The sequence below is a fragment of the Podarcis muralis genome, chromosome 6, assembly GCF_964188315.1.
Source record: "Podarcis muralis chromosome 6, rPodMur119.hap1.1, whole genome shotgun sequence".
NCBI lineage: Eukaryota > Metazoa > Chordata > Lepidosauria > Squamata > Lacertidae > Podarcis > Podarcis muralis.
The window spans coordinates 45175968-45199806 of NC_135660.1; the positions used below are offsets into that span (position 1 = coordinate 45175968).

Below are 23839 nucleotides of genomic sequence, written 5' to 3' on the forward strand. Positions count from 1 at the left end.
ATTTAGTGGGTCTGGGTGTGATTAAGAAGACCTGTCAGGCTAAACGAAGGGAGGATTAAACTGGGGGATTAAACTGCATAAATCATGTGTAAGTTTTGCTTCACTTCTCATTCCACTACACCAACACAAGGCAACATGGGATACATGCCTTGGTTTTTCTCGCAATATGGGACCAGGAATGTGAGGCTTAGTTTAGGGCAAACATCCTCCTTTCAAACTGCTGCACAGAAGGACACTATAAAAACATCCTAATTTTGTGGGGTTGTGGTGGTCATTACGGTTTTTACAATACAACAGCCCCCCCCCCCCTTTTCAGCATTCCAACTAACTGGTGTGCTGGGCAAGCTAAGCAGAAGTTTTAATAATGCGTCTGTGGAGACAGTGTGGATTGTGAACGACTCCCATTCCCCAGTTTCTAATCCAAGCCACAAAGTGAAAACCAGACTGGTGGCGACCATATTTTACAAAATATAAAGCAGCCATAGATGTGGAACACATGAAAGGCCTCCTGAACTTGTAATTCAACTTCGCTAAGCAGACAGTTTACAAGGAGGCTCATTCCTGCCAACAGCTCCAAAGTACCATAATAGATACAAGGTTTGGACATGAGAAACAAGGCAAGTGTAATGTTATGTGTGGAACAGAGTAATAAAACAAAATAGAATAAAATAAAAAGGGTGGGGTGAGGTTCTAGGATATGCCTTATCTGCATTCATTCTTTAAATGCTGCTGCTGCTGCTGCTCTCTAATGGAAGAGAGATTGGGAAGTCATCTGTAGACCATTTAGGCTGGCAAAAAGACCCCACACCATACCCAGTTCAGGAGAAAGGCAGGGATTAATGATTTAACCATTATTGCCCATGGAGAACTCAGCAGGCAGGAGGAGGAGGAGGATGGGGACAAAACCAGAACTATTTGGCTCTACCCAGGGCTTTTTTCAGCCAGAACTCATCGGAACTCAGTTCTGGCACCTCTCAGGTATGCACCATTGCCATTATAAGAGAAAAAGGGAAGTGTTCATGGTGAGTTCTGACACCTCTTTTTCTAGAAAAATAGCACTGGCTCTACCTCTGATTGGCTTGGTCTCCACTTACTGTTGGTCTCCCTGCCTTGGCAAATCCACACCGTGATCAACTCCCACCCGGAAACCAATGTCCCCACTGTGAAAGGACATGTGGATCCAGAATTGGTCTCCACAGTCACGTACGGACTCATTTTTAAAACCGTGTTTATGGATGACAATCTTACTTGGCTGCGAGTGATCGCCAAAGAAGAAGAAGAAGCCCTATTAGCCCCAGTGGACACCAGCCACCACTGAGAGAGAGAAATAAGTAATTTTGGTCCAGGCATTGCATTTTCAGCTACTGTATAGCATTTTCCCCACATACTACCGCTTCCTTTCCACAAACATGCACACACAATCTTGCAAAATCCCATTTATTTATTTTTTAAATATGCCTAATTCAAATGATTTATTCCAGCACAGAAACTGCTTTGAGTTTTTAGTGCATACATTTTTATGTTAGCCTCTTGTGTACAATCATTTCCGTCACAGGGAAATTCAAGCTACTGTTTAAAGATTTCTTGAAGACCTGGGAAGATCAAATATCCCCATTTATTGCCAAGAGATTTATGATGATCTGTATTGGTCCACCATCAGGAAGGGAGTTCATCTGGCACAACTCTAATTGACTTGCTGGTTGAATGCATCTTTAAGCCTTCCTTAGAGCTGTATGATTTGCTCTGATTTTTAAATGGAGAATTGTTCCTAACATTGTTGCACCATGTCTGTATAGGGCTGTATAAATAGGAGGGGGGAGCTATAACACCACTACCACCACCCTGCTTTAAAGAAATATATTTCTCCATTTATCTGTAGTTGTCATTTTTAGGCACTGGAGGAGCACAGATCTACAATTGGTACTGGGAAACAAACTTCCTTTATGCTTCTCACCATGAAATTCCTTCCATCACTCTGCAGGAGAACAAACACTCAAGCCTCTGTTACATACAATAAAATTCACAAATGGCCATTATAGGCAAGCTGTCTGAAGCCACTTGGACATCAACAAGAGGAAAGCAGGGGTGGGGAGACACAGAGAGTGTTTTGTTGACAGAATGTCAACTTCATCCTTCTCATCACAGTGTAACCAATGGCCAAGGAGCTGCACAAATATACCAACTGAAATTGCATCCAAAAAGATTCCCTTCTTACAGTTTTACAGGATAAATTAAAGACTTCTTGCACCATCTCTCTGATAACTCCTTGAAGTAAAAAAAAACAAAACCCAAGTTTTGACTGCATGTGCAGTAGACAGGGCAGGAATGCTGTTATATAAGTCAAGAGATGCTACTCAACAGGCCTTCGCCAGAAACCTGACATGAAGCCTTATAGTCAGGTGGGAATCATAACTTTTGCAGTTACAGAACATGTTTTTTACAGTATGTTAGGGACATACACAACTGCAGTATCTTAAATGACACTCAATGAACCTGCTGCTCTCCCGTGCCTCCTGCTGTCCCTTCTTGATAATTCTTTCTTTAAGAATAGGCAGGAAAGAAGGAACAGTGTCCATGACTATGGTCGGACCATACACACTTCCCAAACAATTCTGGGAACTGTTAATGGTGATGGTAATTGTAGCTCCATGAGGGATGAACCATAAATGTATGGTGTGTATGTAGCATGTGTAGAGCTGGCCTGTAGAGAACTCTGCTTCAGATGCTGCCCTAGTTGTCCTGCTCAAGGGGGAGACCTCAGCATTCCCAGCCTGAGGATGTGGCTCTTCCATCATCATTGCAGTCTGAAGATGATTCCCTTGCATCCTCTCCCACACTGCAAAATAGCTTACAGGCCCTTTAAGTATAGCAACTAATCTTGGGGAGGTGAAGAACCACTGGAAGATCAAGGTTCCAGAGGACCCTAATCCTTTCCTGAGAAAACATCTTCCTAAACACAACTAGCATGGACTTCTTGCCGCATTATTCATCACTATAGAGCCCAAGGATACTTTGAATGCCAAAAGTCCCAGGTTCAGTTGCCAGCATTTCCAACCGAGGCTGTGTCGGACCCCTGTTGGAGTCTCTCAAGAGCTGCTTCCAGTCACTGTAGAACAATGGTCTGGTTTGGAATAAGGCAGCTTATCACCTTCTGAAACCTGTTAACCGTTTACTATGCAGGCTATTCTTACTTCAGCCTCCAAAAGAGGAAAAAATCAAAATGAAAGCTTAACTGCAAAATAACTACACTTCAGCTCACATAAGAGAATCTGCTGTTATTAAGCAAAGTGCCTGTGTCAGAATGAACCCATTCAGGCCACACAGAGCCGTCACATTTCAACAGCCTTTCCCCCAATGAAAGCAAAAGCATTAAGAAGCTCACTCAGGGATTGTTGTTCTAGCCAATTACTTCCCCCCTTGAAAGGAAAAGTGTCCTAAGCAAAAATGACAGCAGGATCTGCCTCCTGCTTTCTCCATAGTTATAGAATTTTTCACTATATAAGAAAGTACAGGATATATGACAGCTTTTTTATATATAAATGAATACTAGTAAAACTTAGAAGGAGGATTGTGAACTGACAAATGTCCTTTTGGATCTTGAATAATTGCATCTGAATTTCAGAGCATAAGGCAGTCGCACTGGACAGGCTGCTAGAAAAACACTAGCCCAAACAAGCTGGGCCTTCTTTCCAAGCACAGCCAAAGAGAAGCAACAACTCCCCAAATACTGCCTGCCTTTGTTCCCTTGTGCTGCTGTGCTATGCAGGCTGGCCATCGTTTACAGAATCCTGACACCAAGAACCTCACATAACCCTCAAAGGGTGGTCAGGTTTGTAGACTTGAGGTCTCCATTTCCATCCTGATGATGGATAGATGCCATCCTCCTCACAGGCCTATGAACAAAGCACACTGAGAGCTCAGCTGAGCACTCTCCTACCTTTCCACATCTGAAGGGTGTGTGGACTGTATGGACCGGATGTGCTGTATGAAAGCATTTTAAACCCACAAATAAAGGCACACTTGCCTTTTGAATTTAGAGGCAGGATTTTCAAGTGGCTTCCATTCAAAGTCAGTGCAAATCTTTTTAGATAAAACTACCCTTTAAGTCCAGCACAAATCAGTCTGTGTGTCTAAGGTTCTAGCAGCTCAGATTTTAGCATCAAGCAATGCGGATAGGTCTGCACCGGTGTTTCTTCCATTCAGAAGAGGAAGGGTGCAGACAGGAAGAGATAGGCTGTCCATAGGAGCAATTATTTCATATAGTTGGGAGAAAAAATAATATATGGTTTCCCATAGATATGGGCAGGTGTTTTTTTAAAGGATATGCATGCTTTAAAATACAGAGGATACACTATTTTGAAGAAAATGGCTATACTATGAAACAATGTTGTCATTTTCATTTCAAACAAAGCCTCTGATTTTACGAGATTGCTACCCAAAAATGTCACAGGAAAAAATCACCAAAAGGCGTATGTTGCACTTCTTAATTGGAACAAAATCAGCTTATAGCCTCTGTCAATAATACAGCACAAAATACACCAAGAAAGGCTGTTAATACAATTATCTTCTTATTGCTATTTTAGGAGACACAGATGGGCTGGTAACAGGATCTCTTATTCCATAATTTATGAGTACATGTGTCTTGAACAATTTTCCACTAGGGATATCAATCGCATCCTGTCCATTTTGAAGAAAATCCCCTCATGGCTTTATTTGGAACTAGCATGGCAAATAAGACATGGTATTTATCTTGAATCCTTCACTGGAATCCTAAGTGTAGACGTAACCCAGTTGAAATCCTATCCTCCATCTATTTTCTTTCTTTAAAACATTTGGCAGAAATCATATATGTGCAGTTGGGAGTAAGTCCCATTTAACTGGATGGGACTTACTTTCAAACCTGCATAAGCTCATAGGGACATTTGTATCCTGCTTTACACCAATGAGTCCTCTATTAGAAGAACTGTCTGGGGTAAAGTCTGGTAAAATCAGACACTGGGAAATACTTTAACAACATCTGATTTTAATAGTCATACAGACAATATTGCAGCACTTTTGAGGTACAGGAAACTCTCAACATATACAGATTTAATTTACGCACATTCAGGTTTACATGCTTGGCCCAAAAAAAAAAAATTAAAAAAATTAAGGGGGTGGAAGTCCAGAAGAAAAAAGACTATGGCAATACCTCCTGCCATGGAACCCAATGTGTTTTAACTTTATGTGATATTGGCTTTATGCACTATCCCTAGAACGTAACTCCTGCGTAAGTTGAGAGTTGCCTGTACTTATTATTAGACAAGAGTGCTTTTATTTATAAATGTGTTACTTAAATTACAAAGCCAAGTTCCAATTTGGCAGCCCTGCAGCTTTGAAACTGTGGAGCTTGAAATGCTCTTGGAAACTACACTAAGTGATGGCTTATCATTGCGTCCAGGTGTACTGTACAGCAAAATATATATGCTGCAGTTAGATTTTGTAAATTGAGTGGGGGAGAACAAAGACTGCCACCATACAGCTTGTCTAACAGTAAGCAATCTGTCCCCCCAATGTCCCTTCCCACATATTTAGGTGGGTTTTTCATCCACAAACGTTTTCACATTTAGTGTACTATTTTATGTTTTTAAAACTTACTTTAAATAATCTCATAAAGATGGTCATGTACACAAATTATATTCAGCCTGGCTTCTTCTGGTGTCTATAATTCTGCATTCACAATCATGAGAAACCCATTGTGGGCTAAAACCAACTGGAAGGCAATGCATTTCTGCATTTCAAAAATACAGTAATTATTTCTAAGTCGGCATCCATACATATAATTGAACCCATGCAAACTTTTTGCACCTCTTTTTTTTGGTAATGCATAACTGGCCACCCTCATGCAACAAGCACAAGAGCTGTCTGTTGAGTGCTTCCAAGTCTTGGCTTCTCCAGCAATAGTAGTCGGAAACCCAAAAGCAAAACAGAGACTGCTTCTTTGAAGGGGTATCAGTTATCACAAGAGTTTGAAGTTGTTTTGCATATGGTTACGGGGAGCCCCAACCTGACAGCATTTGGAACAGCAGCTATCAGAACAGGGATTGGCATAGCTGTCATCTGGAATCAGCCTTTGAATGCTTGGTGTGTCTCCCTTTCTGATGCCTAGTTGTAGGAGGCTCTTTATGAAAACGAAGAAGCTGCCCCATTCTCCATCCTGCCCAGGCTCACTGGGAGAAAAATGGCAATAACAAAAAGGGGGTGGGGCGGAACAGTATAGTGATCACCATGAAAAAGTTAGGTTGGGATATACTGAATTCCAAAATCATATAAATAGAAGCAACGTATGGCCGCTAAGTAGCATGTCTGAGAATAGCGGTGCAGACTAAATACCGAACAGCAGTTGACAGTCAAACCTGACACAGCAACAATACTTAGTCCATTTTGAGCCTGACTTTGTGGGAATCATGCACTCAAGTCCTATGACAACTGGAGAAAAGCCTCGTGGCCAGTTGCAAAGGGACTTTGCAAGTCATGTGGAATAATCCTATTAATGTTTACTCAGAAGAAAGTTCTGTTCTTACTGCATAGCACTGAAGCCAAAATAGACACACAAACATTCTCATTTTCCCCCTACAAAGTTGAGGGGCTGTCTTTTCAACAATTTTGTTGGTATCTCTGAAATATTTAGAACTTCTGCTGCAAGTGCCTTTAAAATTGTAGGGAGATGGAAGTGCCATTATTACTTACTTACTTACACACACACACACACACAGGGCCAAAACAGCTGTTGTCCTTTAGTTTAAATATATATTCAAACTCTTCTCTTCACACTTTTAAGAATGTCATTGTGGGTGTGGATGGGTATACTAAATGGTTCTTTAAAAGTACCCTATAAGTCAGATGGTAGGCACAAATATTTTATAAAACTAGTACTTTAAAAACCTCATACAAGGGTTTCAAAGCAAACTGGAGGAGTTAAAATAAACAAAAACAAAAAATTACAAATTGTCCACTAGCACTTTAGAGACCAACTAAGTTTGTTCTGGGTTTTTCTCAGAAGGGTAGTAAAAAACCCCACCCCACCCTCCCACTATATTTAAGGGTCTGGTGACTTCTGTTTCAGTGTATCTGAAGAAGTGTGCATGCACACGAAAGCTTATACCTGGAACAAACATAGTTGGTCTCTAAGGTGCTAAGTAATTTTTTTATTATTTCGACTGCGTCAGGCTACCTACCTGAATCTGAAGGAGTTAAATTACTTTTAGATATAAAATATGCAGAAGTTATTTTAAAAAAATACTTTAAAAGCCTTGTTTTCAGCTTGCAGATAGAGGATAGCACTCCTAAACCACTTTTAAAAACCTTTCTATGACTCTTGATGTGCAGCAAACATTAGGGTGGCTCATAACAGTTGTGGTACTTTTTGCTCCTAAAATATTTAACTGGACCTCCTCATGGACCTTTGCACATAAGGCATGTTTTGAGTACTCCTTTTGCAGCTGTGTCCGTGTCACTAAAACTCCCTGATGCAGACAAGCCAGGGGGTCTGAATCCCACCCCTCCTTTTGCTTACAAAGCTGATGTTGTCCCTGGAACGTCTCACAGAATGGGAGTCGTTCGGAATTGCTTCTTCGGCCAGGTATCTTAACAAGAATCAGTGTATTACTGGAGTCGACTCGTCTGGGATCTTTTGCAGGCACAAAGGGCTTACTGATGGCCACCCTGTCAGTTTGGCAGTGTGTCTGTGTGGAAAAGAACTCCACCAAACAACCTGCATAAAGGTCCCAGGGCTGGGCACAGTTCTAGGCCCTCCTGAACTCTGGAGTCATTCACTGGCTGGATTTGTGTTCATTTCCCCAACCCAGCCCTGATCCCCTTCCCCTCATCGTAGTGATTTTATACGGACATGGAAAGAAGGATGTTTATGTTTCTGGGAATGGTGACAAGGGAGCCCGCTGGAAACCGGAGTAAAGCTATTTCTAATGCTAAGCTTCGTGCAGCACAAGCCTAAGCATATTTACTTCTTACTTGTTAAATGAAATGGGACTTACTTAGTAGTAAATGTGATTAGAATTAGAGTCGTGAAAGTCTTTTGGTTGCCATACAGTCACCCCTTTCTCAGGGTTGCCTCACTGTCAACATAGATCTTAGCAACACAGAAAACTGCATTATACCAAGTCAGAGCACTGGCTCATTTGGCAAAATTGGGTCAGCACTGACTGGCAAGGACTCTCCTGATGTTCGGCCTTGCCTAGCCCCAGTCTCCTGGCAATGGCAAGGAATGGACCCAGGACCTTTGGCATGCCGAGCAAGAACTACAGCTGTTACCACTGTTATGTGTTACTTTTGAAGAGTTCTATCGCTGGCACGGTCTCATGCACAGTGCCTCATGCTCAAAAATGTCATTTATCAAAACAGAGCATAGAAAGTTAAAAGAAAATTCATGTCCATGACCTAAATAAACAAAAGCCTATGTGTGCATGTGATCTAAATGACCAGTTCCATCAGGCCTCCTCTCCCTCAACTGGCAGCAGCCATTCTATCAGGCTACCTCAGTGGGAGAGCTGGGAAGCAGGGCTCATTTCATCAGCTTTGCCAAAGAACCAGCTCAGGTGCCTCCTTCCCCTGACCTATTTCTATGCCAGCTGGCCATCATCAGATCTTCTATTTAAGAACTGTCTATTGTGTTTACTTTTTTCTTCTTCCCTACCCATCCCTTTTCCTTTCGGTGTCATTTTTTCTTTTTCTTTTTACATTGTAAGCCTGCGGAATGAGTGTCTTTTTGGTTGAAAACTGGGTTATAAATGCTCGAAATAAATAGAGTTTCTTTTTTAAGATGCAAAGACTGAATGGAAAAGTATGGGGAAATGTAATAGTGTGTTTCCTCCATTGGTAAGGGATTGGACTAGATGATCTTTGAGAATCCTTCCAACCCCATTACTCTATAAGTTGCTATTTCTATGCCTGGGTACCACACTGGCACTTGGGCTACTCTTCCATGGAGGATCATGGGTAAGGAAGGCAACTAAGTATACAGCTGCTACCTGGTGGTGGTGTTTTGGGGGTTTTTCTTTTTCTTTTTCTTTTCTTTTTTGCATTTTGTACCTTCATTCCTCTTCCACCTTAAGGTGGAGCTGGGGAAACAGTCAGTTTAAATACACAGCAGGGTGCTGCAGGCTGAAAAATATGAATAATAATGATATTTTTAAAAGCTCATATATGACAAGAATTATTCAGATAACTAGAATGACTATGGGATTCATTCGTGAGTCAGTTGAATGACCTGGAAGTAAATTATAAGGAAAAGATTCCCACAAGGGCATCCATGAACATGTAGAAACATTAAATACGTCATAAGCTTATAAAATTGGGCAACAACAGTCATTTACTATAAAGGACAGGCAGTTCTTCTATAAACAGACAAAGGATTTACACTTCTGCATTTAAAAGCATCAAACTCTCTCAATTATTTAACGAGAGGCAAGCACACATACATACATTTTAAGTATTATTTCTAATAACCACAACTTATTTTCCTTGAAAGATCCATAAAATGGGGAGGGGTTGAAAGGGAACCAGACCCCCCAACATTTCTGTGTTTCCAGTTCACATGGCAAGGGAGCTGTGGCCATTACTGCAGTCGTGAGTTTTCTACGTGCACATGTACCACAGTGTTTCGATCTAAAATGCAGATACAGTATTTGCTAAGAGCACCTGTCAGAGACTGCCTCCAGGTCCCAGCTCACAGAAGACCAACGCTAGCCAGCAGAACTGTACAAAGTCTTTATTGAAGTTTAGTTCCCATTTTCAAACCCTAGCGTGCGTCTCTACGTCTAGACCCTAGACCAGCGAAGCCTCGTCTGAGTCTCCGCCCCCTGTACACCAGTTTAAGACTCTAGCCTTACTCCACCTTCTACGTTTCTCCTTCCGCCTCTGGGTCCTACTACCCCCCTGGGTGCCTTCCTTCCTGGACGCCTCGGAAGCGGACCCTTCGGACTCCTCCCCCTCTCTTCGGCGGGCTTTGGGACCCGGCTCCCTCTCCGGGCTGCTCATTGCGCCACCCTCTTGTACATTTGAACTTGGCGCGCGCGCGCTGCCCCTGACCTTCCTTTTGACCGTTTCCTCGCTCTCTGATGCAGGCGTGGCTAACCCTGACTCATGTCCTTCCGCTGACGGAAAGCTGCCTGCTGCCGATGTTTGGGACTCCTCCCCCTTACTGCTCTCCGGTGGGGAAGCTGGTCCCGATTTCCAGCTGCTGCTCTCTGAGTCCCCTCTGGCCCCTCCTTCCTGGGGTGTTCCCTCTGGCAACCCCCTAGCTCTGACCACGGGAGCCCCTTTCTGTGAATCCTCTGATTCGCTGGAGAGACTTAGAGACCTCGGATGGCTATCATCGCTGACCTCTCCCTCGGATTCCTCTCCCTCGGTCTCTAATTCCTCCCTTTCCTGTCCCTCTGCTCCTGAACCCCTGACAGCACCCATTAATTTACAGCTAAATCTTGCTTTCCAACACTACAGCAACTCTCCAGGAAATGAACTGCTACAACTGTCCAGGGAATGAAGTGCCCTTGATGGATTTATGGTAGTGTAAATTATACCTGCTCCACAAGATTGTAATCCTTAAATCTTTAAAATTTAAAATCTTGTTAGAGCTGACAGTACATAAAATAGTGGCTAAAAAGATCAGGAAGATGGATCATTGTTCTTGTGAAGAAAAGCTTATGTGGCTAGGGAACCTTTTATTTGTGGAATGATGACCAAGGAGGATGAAGGTTTATAGAGTCGTGAATAGCGGAAAGAAACAAAACATTCTATTTCATGATGCCAAAACTCAGGTCGGTTATCCAAAGAAAGCCACTGCCAAAAAGTCGCATTATGCCTGCAGTTCTATGCAGTCTTAATTTGAAGTAAGCCACATTGAACTCAGCAGTTCTTCTGGATAAATATGGATAGGGTTGAACTGCATACCAAGTAATATATAATAACTGGCCTATGGAATTCAATGTCATATGATGTTGTAATGGGTCACTGGTATAGATTCACTTTTAAAAGATTAAAATTCATGGAGAATAGCAATGGCCAGAGCATTTCTAAGTCTCTAGCTTAGTTAAAAACATGGTTTCCAGATGCAAGAATAAGCTGTGGTGAATCTTAGGCTTGCACACACACCACTTTCTCCTTCACTTTCACGCCTGTAATTAGGAGATAAAAACTTGCATTTCCAGATAAACTAACAGCAGTTCTCTATGATGCCCAGACTTGGAAAATTTGTTTTAAACTATGCTTATTGAAAGCAAGATTTGAAATCATAGTTCAATCTTGGTTTGATCTCCTGATTAAACAATTCCCATGAGCCCCCGCCAGAATGATCAATGGTCAAGAGGATGCGACTTGTAGTCCAGCAACATCTGGAGGGCCATAGGATTAAAAAAAACCACAGTTCCCTGAATTTGGATGTCATGAGGAACCGTAGCATAATATAGAAACAAAAGAAGTTGCTGTTTACTGAATCAGGCCATTAGACCATCTAGCTCAGTGTTGGGTGGCTACAGCTCTCCATGATTTCATATAGGGTCTCTCTCTACCTGGATGTGTTGGGGACAGAACCTGGGATCTTCTGCAAGGAAAGCAGATGTTCCACCTCTGAGCTACAGACCTTCCAAATAAAGCAATGCAAATAAAATAATGCAAAAAAAGAAGGCCGTACATGAGCCTCAGGCTTGGTGTGGCTCATTCTTGTAAAAGAAAGCCATTGTTTTCCACTACATGTAAATCAAGCTTCTGGGAGGCTCATTCATTTGAGCCCCTCCTCGTCCTCACTGCATACAGTGGCAATGTATTTCCCTTTCCCTCTCCTTAGCTGGACTGTATTGCTTCTCATTACTGGTGTGGCCACCAGCACATGTGAAACTTGGGGCAACTGTCAGAGATTAATAGCTGCAATGGCCAAAAATGGGATGATCAGTTGCAGTACACCCCTGAACCTCCCTCCCACCACATCTCTTCATATGCCAAGGAAAGGCAACCATTTCTGTCAAAAACAAATTGTCTTACGGCAGCTTAAAGGCTAACACATGCATTACGGCATAAACATTTGTGGACTAGGGTCCAATTTATCAAACGCAGCCTTCATTTCACCGCATAAAGCAAAAGCATCTCCTCAGCTTCCATGGAATAGCTTAGTGTCTCAGTAAGTATTTGTCTGTAGCATTCCAGTAACTCCAGGAATAGCATGTAAGATTTCTTCTCCTGTTATCTGAATGGCATTTTAGACATCTAATAATAAAGCAGAAGAGGTAGAACCAGAAACAGAAGAAGTAATTAAGCCCAACACTGTTTCAAATTATCAGGAGTTGAGGCAAATTCATGGTTGCCATCTACATAGCAACAAAGTCTGAAATTCCCATGAAGTGGTGTTTTATGAAGGCCCAGAAAACAGAAGCAAAGTTACACTGATGTCAAAGCTCCACATTTCTATGGCAATCTCTGACTAAGGTTTCATGTTACCCAAGCCCAAAACAAAAATCACCATGTGGTACTTAATGCAAAACATGCATAACTAAATTTCTGTTAACAGGGGTTTGTTTGTAAGCCAATATTTTATTTCTTGGCACTAAGAAGCATCAATCACTTATTTTTTAAACAAACAAACAAATCTCTAAAGCATTCTAATCAGGACTTGCCTCAAAAACAACATTTGTGATGATGAGCAAATGACTTTTAACGTGACTGTCAGATATGTCCCAGGTATGCACAAATTCTAGGAAAATCAAGCACCTCTTGTTTCAACAAAGAATGAAAATTTGGTGTAGTTCTTTACCTGGTTCTGTATTCCTGAAGTGTCCCAGAATACTATATAATACCACTGTCTGAATCATTTTGGACCTAACACATGACTTATGTAACAACAGCCTAAGGTTTTAAGTTAGCCTACACAATGCAATGTCCGGCAGACAGAGAATAAAAAAACCAACTTAGAAAACCACTTTACCGAATGTTGAGACAAAATGGCAGCAGCACCCCAAAACATTCAACACCTGGTGTTACAAGTGTTTCCTAACTCCCCCCCAACTTTTAGTTATTTTAGATGCAAGGCAAAACTAGGCTGACTGGCAGAGCAGTCCTATGCTTTTCTGCTCCTGGGTAAGGTAAGTGTTATAGAACTGCAGTCTTACAGGTTCTCTAAGCTCAGCAATTTTTTTTGTCCAAGTCACCAGATGTGTGCTTCTTCCCTCCTCCCAGCTTCTTCCAAAGATGATGATAAATTTTCTTGGTTTATGCATGTTTGTACAAGCCCTGTATTTAGGCATCATTGCTACTGTTTATAAAAGAGGATATGAAAGAATATGGTCTACCCAGATGTTGACACACACATTGTCTTGAACATGCTGTTTTAAGAGTGTGTACAAAACAGTAAATTGCAGGACTAACCTAAATTACCAAAGCCTGCTCTCAACTTTGTAATGAGCACTGCCAAATTTACAAACCATCTGCATTGCATTATGCCAGTTCTTTGGGCTGATGAGGGCAAACAACATGTATCATTTTTATCCATCCTTAAACCTTTCAAGGGAGGAGCCCAGAAGAAAGGCTAGAGAGCTTCCCTCTGGAGTGTCAGAGAGAAAACCCAGGCTCTTGGCATCACTACTGAGTAGCAGAAACAGGAGGCTGGGCTACCCTGCCACCAGAAATGCAGGCTCATTTCCAGCACCTGTATCCCTACTGGGAAAGTAATGCATTCAGATGAACCAGGATGCATGGATATGGAAAGAGGTGTAGCTTGGTGATTTTAAATGAACACTGATCAGGTCAAACTGTGATTCACTTCAGATGAATAAATTCTGTAACTTGTATGTGAAGTTCAACAAGCACACAGCTAGGCAACCACCCATAATCAATGTTACATGGCTAGAGCCCCATTTCCAAAATGACATATGTACAGCAAACATGTAAGAGGGAATCATAGAATCATAGAGTTGGAATAAACCACAAGGGCCATCGAGTCCAACCCCCTGCCAAGCAGGAAACACCATCAGAGCACTCCTGACATATGGTTGTCAAGCCTCTGCTTAAAGACCTCCAAAGAAGGAGACTCCTTGGCAGCAAATTCCACTGTCGAACAGCTCTTACTGTCAGGAAGTTCTTCCTAATGTTTAGGTCGAATCTTCTTTCTTGTAGTTTGGATTCATTGCTCCGTGTCCGCTTCTCTGGAGCAGCAGAAAACAACCTTTCTCCCTCCTCTATATGACATCCTTTTATATATTTGAACATGGCTATCATATCACCCCTTAACCTCCTCTTCTCCAGGGAGCAGGACTGTGCCCACTAGTTCCACACCGGATGTTGTTGAACTCCAATAACCCCTGTCCCCACAGGGAGCCAAAAATCTAAAGAGAGATCCATATGTGTATATAACTGTAGGTGCATGGATGCTCCACGCATATATGATTAAGATTCTTAAGCACCTGCACTGTGTGACTGCTATGTGCATGGGTGCCCATGATCAGATCTTCATCTCTCCACAGAGAAGTTTGGAGTGGATCCAATGAGGCATGGCAATGTCGGGGCTGGGGCTAGAAGCATTTCAGCAATTCCAAAAAAACTCTGCCTCTTCTTGATGTTATGCAAATCTCAGTATCATAAAACATGCAAATGAGGTTAAATAAGGGCTTCCAGTTCAGTTCAACCACCGTGGCCATCCTGCTCTTATCACCCATTTTTGTGATCACCACAATGTATTTTTGATAAATCTATTGGCTAGATCTTCTGGCAGCCACAAAAGAGTCAGAGGCACTAAAGGGAGGAATATTGTCGTATCCTATGTTTCCCAACCTGAGGCTAACGAACATGTCCTTCTCTCACCAAAGATAGCAGAACTATAAATAATCTCTAATCTCCACCACTTAGGGTACAAAACGTTTCACGGTGGTGCCATTTTTCATCCCAACAACCCAGAAAGCTGCACTCAGCACTGTAAGCTGCTACCTTACACACACTAGACTTGGGAGTGGGTTGTGCTTGAGAGTAAACACACATCGGCTCAAGCTATGTGACTCACTTAAGGCTGTGTGATCTACTGTATGTGTGATCACGGTCATTAATTGGGGTCCTGTGCAGATAAACCTATCCCATGTATCACACTAGTTATCAAGAGAGTCTATATCCCCAGACTGTGTAGAAGTATTATCAATTTTTAAGAACACTTCCCAAACTTAAAAAGCAAGTGGTTAACACGGGGTATTGCAGGTAAGAGTTCTCTCTCTCTTTAAACAGAGGCCCCACACCAGGGAAGGATTCAGTTGTTTTTACAGCACAGAGGAGACTGGAGACTGGTTATTCCCAGCAAACTCTGACAGCTCTAGAGTTAAAACCCAGGAAAGCTGGAGGAGGTGACACTGTTGGAAAGTAAATATTTATGTAGTCAGGGCTTTCCTTCCTTTCCCCCTTTTCTCTGCCCTGCCTCTTTCCCTTTCTTAAAATGTCACAGATCAGCTGTTTTGATAATTGGACAGGAAGCAAGAGTTCCCCTGATAGTTGGCAGCTTAACACCAGTTTGTTCTGCCTTGCACTCTGAGCATTCATCCTTTCTCGTGCTCACACCTATTGTCCTCTTCAAGGGGAGGAGGGCTTAGAAGGTTATTAAGGGTGAAAATATGAAATGGCTCATCACACAATTTAGCATCACACAGTGAGTACCCTGCTGGCTCCACCTCTGAACAGAACAGCACCAGCATTAATGCTGATTGAGATCATGCCTATGGAAGTGACAGTGATATACTATACACAGATCCCAGGAGATCCTGAATGGGTGAACAGGACAGCCCACATTCTAGGATAGGGGAAGGATGGTAGCTCAGCGATATCCGAACTGGGGAGGCAGGAAAAAGAAAGGTCTAACTTGAATTGCAAACTAAAGTTTGGGATATAAAAGGTAAAGGGACCCCTGACCATTAGGTCCATTCGTGACCGACTCTGGGGTTGCGGCACTCATCTCGCTTTATTGGCCGAGGGAGCCGGCGTACAGCTTCCGGGTCATGTGGACAGCATGACTAAGCCGCTTCTGGCAAACCAGAGCAGTGCATGGAAATGCCATTTACCTTCCTGCCGGAGCGGTACCTATTTATCTACTTGCACTTTGACGTGCTTTCGAACTGCTAGGTTGGCAGGAGCTGGGACCGAACAACAGGCGCTCACCCCGTCGCGGGGATTCGAACCGCCAACCTTCTGATTGGCAAGTCCTAGGCTCTGTGGTTTAACCCACAGCGCCACCCGCGCCCCTCCAAAAGGAAGTTGGGATATATATGACAGCAAAAATGCATTTTGCTCAGCACTAGGCTATGAGAGAGTTGGGGAAACTCTTTAAGAACCATTTTCAAGTTGTTATTATTATATTTCCACCCCTTCCTCAATAATTCAACTCTAGGCAGCATACACTGGGTTCCCCAGCACTCTCCCATCCAGGCACTAGCCAGATTCAGACTTGCTTAGCTTCAAAAAGGTACTTACACCAGATGCCATTAAACCAGTCTCAACCATTAGACTTACTAGGCAACCTTGGGGCAGACACTATTTCTCATTCTTAAGGTTTACACTCTTAAGAAACTGCACAAGGTATGTGCCCTTTGATCCTTGGCAAAAGGGAGGAGTCACAAAGTAAAATATAATTCAAGTTTCACTACTTGCTTTGCTATGTTGCCAATTGCAAGAGGCTGAGGTTATATTTTAGCTCTGACCTCATTGTTATTAAAGAGCCAAACACTGAAATTTGAATGACTGCACTTTGGAGTAGAAAGCAGCAGACAGAAAAGACAAAATGCAAAACATTTACATACACATCTATTCACCTACAAATTTGCAAAGGCACAGCCCAGTCTTGATTACAGGCCTAGATTGGACTTATTTTTAAATAGCAGTTATAACAGAAGGGCATATTCACTGGACAAGGGCACCTCTACATTAGGATCCTCTACAATTCATGCTGCATTTTCAAGAATATAATCTTGTAACTACAGTTAATGTGTATGCCAAAGGCAGAGGTGGGAAAGCTTATTGGCTCTTATCAGCTTTATGGGCCAAACCACCAATGATTTAAGTTTGTCAACATATTTTTTTCTTTAAAAAACAGCTTTCACACAGAAATCCATCAGAAAACCTGCTTCATCTCTCATAAACTGAAGTATTAGTAAATCATCAGAATACCTAATCTCTATTAAAGATCCTAGCTTATTTCAGCATTATTTTTTAGCTACTCACCTCTGAAATCTGTGTGAATTATTCCAAATAAAATGTGTCCCATTCTAGACCAATTGCCTATTTCCAATCCAAGATAATTTTCCCCATTTCATTCCCTACTGAAATGTCGTGCAATTATTTTTAGTGTATAGATGACCTTCCGGCATGTTATGTGTAGTGGGAAATACGCTTCTGTTTCTTCAGTTACGCAGCAATCCAAACTAGGAAGCCAGCGGAATTCATCATGGGGGACTTCTGCAAGCATAATGAGCAAGGATGGGAGATTTCAGCCAGTTCAGCCAGAGATCCCCCTCTTCCAGACTTGTCACAATGGAACTTGGGTTTGGATTGATCAACTAAATCACTGCACTATTGGGAGCTAGCACAACAAGTCCCTCTAGCACAAGGGGGCTTTCTCCCCCCCCCAACCCCAAATCCTGCCCATTTGTTCTGGGGAAGGTTGGCAAGCAGAAATGCTTGTGCTGGCAGAATGATCATATTAGTGCAATGTTGAATCCCACCATTGGTATTTTTGCTATTATTTTAATTGCTGTTATGAAATTTCGCAAATCTGTTTCATGTAGCCCACTGTCAAGAGTGCATTGAAATTAAAAAGAAATCACATTGCAATCCATTTTATTGCAATGTTTGATTGGAGAGAAAGACGTGAAAGGCACTGTGGCAATCAGTCCTACGCAAGACAAGTCTAAAAATAAGTCCAAAAGGAACAAACTCCAAGGAAATAATAAGTAGATTTATAAAGGTTTTCAGGAATGCTAGCTGTTGGTGAACTGACATACAGTCCTTCTGTTTCATTAGAGTGCTGAGAGAAACATAATGCTTCTGGAAGACAACAAAACACTTCAGCTAATCTATGTTTAAATATAGTTCTTGGGGAAAGTCCATCCAGTCACTCCATTAGGTTTCGCTGCCTTGGGCACATCTTTGCAATATTAACACCTTGGGGAGGCTTAACTCTTAAAAGGGGAGCAAAATTGCTTCCCTTGCTTATTCCACTCTCCAGGGTAGAACAAATCAAGCAGCTTATGTCTTCCAGTTCCACAAGGTCCAAAGCTATCTCCTTCCACATTTAAGTAGCCTGGAGGCTGCACATGACAATACAAACCATCAGTTTGTCATGTGACACATCAAGCAACAATTTGGTCTTTGAAACATACAAGGTCCAAGATCTAAAAATACTTTTTGCAGAGAACTGTTCTACCTAGCCATTCTCTTAGTTTTGCATTCAGACGTTTTGTGAACACTAAAGAATAGCCATTCACACCCACCTCACCCCATCAGAATACTAGGCATTCCCTTCATGCTTAGAGCAGCCAGGGAATCCCATTACTGTTACAGTATACAAGGCAAGATATTTCATTTTCCTCAAGAGCTCTCTTAACATCGCACAGAGTGCTACTTTATCTCACAACAAACACTTCTTAACTAAAATTAAATGAGAGGACATTTCTTTGAAGAGGAACATTTGAAAGCTGCACGTACAAAACATTTCCCAGCTCTGACATCTTCAGCCTTGACTTCTCACTGCACACAAACCATGAATCTTCTAAGATTGCAATATTCAGATATTTGATTCAAAGAATGCACCAATGGGTATCTCAACAAACTCCTGATAACAGAGTTAGGACATGATACTCATTTTGCACAAAGAATATATGGAATACCATGTATTTAAGCATACTATGCTCAAGTTACAATTCTTTTTGGGGGCAGGGGGAAGAATTCTATATTTAAAAAAATATATGTGGGAACAAGTATTAATATCAGCAATTGCAAACACAAGAAGTGTGCTGCAGCTGAATGTCATCATTCAGTTAAATTGGTATATAATTTTTCTTTCTTTTAAAAGCATAATTGCTGTGCTACTGACAGCACAGTGTACTTCCAAGAACAGAATCCAAGACTATGTGAAATTTAGTATCAAGAGCAGAAAAATTCTCTCTTCTACACTCTCTGTCAATAAGTAAATGATACTAAAATCCTATATAGTCTTATTTGGGGGAAAGTCCCAATGAACTCAGTAGGACTTACTTTTGGGCAGGCATGTATAGAACTGCCCTCTGAGTTTGGCAGATGCCAAAAAATAGAACAGGGCTTCACTACCTCCAATAGTTGCATAGATGAAAACATTTCAGCAGGGGTAGCACTGGACTGCAGGTTCAGTCTTCTAGCTTAGGGTGTGAACCACATAAGTAACGGGCTCTGCCCTACTCCTTTAAAAGTAGAGCAGGAGGGGAGTGTCAAGTGTTGGGTCAACATCTGTGCTAAAGCCTAGCCATGAATTCTAGCATTTGCTGGTGCCTGTTAAGCTTTGTAACCTGTATCCTGAGCTGATGCAAATATCACGTAATAAAACTTTCAGGATTTCCCAAGCCAATAGTTAGAGTCTTTCGTCTGAGGGTGGGGACCAAGACACTCAGGATGCTTTGATTCCTCTCTCCCTTGGACCCCATCCTGAGTCCTGGCTTGTTCCCTAATTGTCCACCATCATCCCTCAGGAGCAAAGGTGGCAGTAGACTTAGTGGGAAGCCTAGAGTGGCCAGGGCACCACTCATCTGGACTCTAGGTGGCTTTCTTGCCAGTGGTCTACTTGAAAACGGGAAGTACCGTATTTTTCTGTGTATAAGACTAGGTTTTTTCCTTTAAAATAACATCAAAAATTAGGGGGTGTCTTATACACGGATATGTCACCCCCCATTTTCTTAAAACTGAGTCCCCAAAAATAGTCTTATACATGGGGTCGTCTTATAGACAGAAAAATACGGTAGATCCAGATGGAAGCAATGACCAGCAGTGAACCAGATAGAGCAGGAGGCGGCGGTGATTATACAAGCCTCTCAGCCTCCTCTGAATCGTTTGCTGGGTTAACTTTTGAGTTCATTAGTCTCCAGCCCTTCTTTGCTGCATTTCTACTCTGGCTCCAGCCTCCAAGCCAGGTGCTGGGAAGTGAAAACGGAAAACCTAAAAAGTGCACACTGAACTATTTTCAGCTGCAGTAATATACTCACTTATCTGGGAGCAAGCCCCACTGAATGTAAAGGGATTTATGAGAACACTCTTTTAGAAGTAGAGCAGGAGTTTTGTGCTGTGAAACTCTTTCCATTGCCCATGGTAATACAGAAATCATGTTAGATATCTGATATGTTAACCTGAAAACCAGTCCATTTTAGGAACTTTGGAAAGCTTCCTATCAGAAGCCAAATCAGGGTTCTTTGCAGATTTTGGCAGTTATGACTCCTCGCAACTGGGCATTTTGCCTCTTTAAGGTACGGACAAGGGAGTGGAAAAAGGATGATTTGTATGTTGAGTTCCTCAAAACACACAGCAACAGATTTTCTCCCCACTTCTATCTCTGCAGCTTAAGCACACACTGAATGCACAAGCACACAAACCTCAAATCACCACACTTCAGTACTTCAGCACACTGAGAGAGCAAGGTCTCAATTCTAGATAATAACTCTAATAACTCTTCAATTCAGCTATATGAAAAAGATAAAGCTGTGTTTGTCTGTTTGGTCCCTGAGCCGGTTACGTAGCTGCAGACCAGCCCACATTATTCACCTGAACAGCTCTCCCCACCCCTCTTGCTTTAAATAAACAAATAAATAAATAAATATATGATATATATCCACCTGAGATGCAATTCATTGGCAGGAGGTCTGTTTTTCTCACGAGGGAGACGCAAATGGAAGCAAAGCCCAGGCACAACTTAGGGGGAAATGCACATAGTGCTGATTCAGGCTATTACAAACTTGCTGAAAAGAAGGCAGTTCCCAGCGTCACTAAACATTCCCCGCCTATTGCTCTCACCAGATGGAAGAATCTGGGTGGAGCCCTAGACAAAAGCTAAGGCAAACACACAGGGGGGGGATTATTTTGTGAGGGGAGGGAACAGAGGTGTTTCCTCGTTTCCATGGGAATGGGGAGCTTCCAAGATTACTATTCATCCACATACCAGAACCAGGAAAATGGGAAGGTAAGAAGAAAGCTAGAATGCAAGGCAGAGAAACTAATTCAACCTGTATCAGTCACAAACCACTCCTTCATTTCTCTAACACAATTCTACCTTGTTACTCTCATTTCCTTCACTGTTACTCTCTCTGCACTTTCATTGCCCATTAGAGAAATCTCTTTGGAGCTGCCGTTCATGAAAAACTCCTTCCATATACCCTAGTCCTCTCTACATTCTCATCCATCTCACAGTGACATCACACAGCTTAAGCTGGACTTTTCTTTTCTCTTTAAAAGATGTCAACCAAAGCTCTACTCCCCCCCCCCATGAATATTTTTCAACATTTGACGTTTGAGATGGGTGTAGTGCAGAGCACATGGTTTAGATTGCCACTGGCCATGAAACCCATAGCCGGTGATGGCTGGTATCCATTGGGACTGATAGAGTGGAAGGCAGGAAGACCTTTTGTTCCCATCCTCTTCCCTACTGAATTCTTCAAGGGCAACACTGAGGCTAAGGCGGAGGAAGCTGAGAGGCAGTGCCACCCTCTGCACTGGTTGGAAGTAAGATGGCAGGCAGATTGAGGATGGTGAGGTCATGTCCCATTTGGCCTAACAGATCATCCTTCACTGCCCATTGCATGCCTTTGGGAAGATAAAATGGAATGGTAAGCCACTGAATGCTGAAATTCAATGCAGCTGTTGTGATGGAAGCTTATGGGCAGCTTTGCCCTTTGGGGAAAGGTAAAATCTTCCATGGAGCCATGGGCATAGCCAAGGGGGGCAGGGGGGCTGCTGTCTCCCCATCAAGTAAATCAATAAAAATACTTAACTGAGATTCTGCCCCCTTCAACATAAAGCCCTCCTCCTAACATAACTCCTAGCAATGCCCATGCATAGGGCCTTTGGGATACAAAGAATTGGATGCTTCAGGACAACTGGGGGAATTTCTAGTTAAGAAATCAGGGAGAGGGGAGGTGGGAAAGCTGTGAAAACAGTTTACGCATTGCTGAGAAACTAGAGGAGTTGTGTACTATTGGTGGAAGAGTGCTATGCAGAGGCAGAAGGTGGGACTAAGCTTCACATATTTATTCTAAATCCACAGCCAGCTTTTTGCCTGTGGCTCTAGCATATTTACATAAACGATACCTAGCATTTCACTTCAACCGTAAGCAGCAACTGCATGAATAATTGTGTGGTGTGATCTATCATGACTCAGCATTCTTCTGTTTTAAAGGCAACTCATGTTGACTAACCAGTTTATAATTGTTTTGGGAATGGCTGGCTATTCTTTATGAGACTGGCTGTCTACCTTTAGGCATAGCGTATTATTGTTTCCATTATTAATTTCAGCAGTGCTTTCAGCATCCAAAGCACATTATGATTCTTAACTCATCATCAGCCCAATCCCATGCAGTGCTAGGCATACCTAACTCCAGCCATTTCAGTTGTCGTGGCTGTGTGTTCACATAGGTCCACATAGGTTCAAGTCTTCTGAGACAGTTCCTTAGCACCCTCCTCTTTTAGACTGGGAACTGAAGCAGGGAGTGAGCTTCTTGTCTTATGACCAAACACAGGAAGGCTCAATGATGAGCTTTTCTGTGGCCAACCTACTCTCACACACTTTCCATGTGTTAACTACCACTAATAATTCAACGTGTTGAATTTTTTGCCTCTCTTTAAAGCAGTTGTTCCCAAAGTATGTGTGCTGGGGCACCTTCATCATTGGATGGGATCCAACATCACACTGTGACAATTGTTCTGACCGCACAAGCATTTCAGCTTGTCAAATGGAACAATATCCTTTCTGCTGTTTCAGAGCTCCTCCAGAGCCTTTGGGGGGGGGCACACAGAAGTGTGTGGAGGTAGGAGAAAATGAGAAGTTCTGCTGTGCTGCCAGAACTTGTTGCACTGGCCCTCGCCAAGAATTGTTCAGAGATCCCCTATTCCTCCCACAGAACTACAATTTCCAGAGTACCCTGGGAGGAGAGATTGATCATTAAACCACTCTGTGAATCATCAGAGGGAAACCTCAAGCCTCAACAGTAAGTGGAGCCAAAGCCAATGAGAGGCAAAGGCAGTGAATTCTTGTTTTGTCCCCATTCTCCTCCCTGCCAAGTTTCAGAAGGACAACACTAAGCCTAAGGAGGAGGAAGAGGACAGACTGGGCCTGTCAGTAGAAAGGTAGGCAGGTGAGGGCTAGGAGAGGGGCAGGCTAGCCAAGGGCAGGCTGAGGATGGAGCAGCCTCCGCTAAGTAAAACATTTGGAGGCTAAGATTAAACATTTTTGTTTGCACATTTTAACACACCCATTTTGGTTTTAAGCATGTGCTTTGGTGGATAGGAAAAGGTGAACTGGCAGGAGTGTCTAGGAGGAAGTATTTTCTTTTGTTTTCAAGCACATACTAAGGCCAAGTCCTGATACTATTGTCATTGTTGCTGTTGTTGTAATTACATTCATTATTATTATTAGTCTAAGGAAAACCAGACCAACCTTTTACAGTGGAAGTGATGTGTATACCAACATACTTATAGTGAGGGTAAACCAGTTTTTTGAAAAGAACAATGATGATTTTTAGACTATTACACCTCTTATTCATGCCAGTATGGTTGCTTGGAAAACATTCTGTTTGTTGAAATGTAAACATTATATTGACAT

General features: G+C 42.4%; 1 protein-coding gene across 8 annotated transcripts in view; it reads right to left on the reverse strand.

The window, feature by feature from the left end:
• Nucleotides 1–23839, reverse strand: part of SH3PXD2A (SH3 and PX domains 2A) — a 241172-nt gene that overhangs the window by 145223 nt on the left and 72110 nt on the right. The window contains exon 1 of one of the 8 annotated variants that reach the window (XM_028730372.2): nt 20862–20969. The exons of the other annotated variants lie outside the window; for them this stretch is intronic. Coding sequence (XP_028586205.2) covers nt 20862–20877 — 16 coding nt within the window. The 5' untranslated portion in view covers nt 20878–20969. Of the gene's footprint in view, nt 1–20861; nt 20970–23839 lie in introns of those variants that run through there. 8 annotated transcript variants of the gene reach the window in all.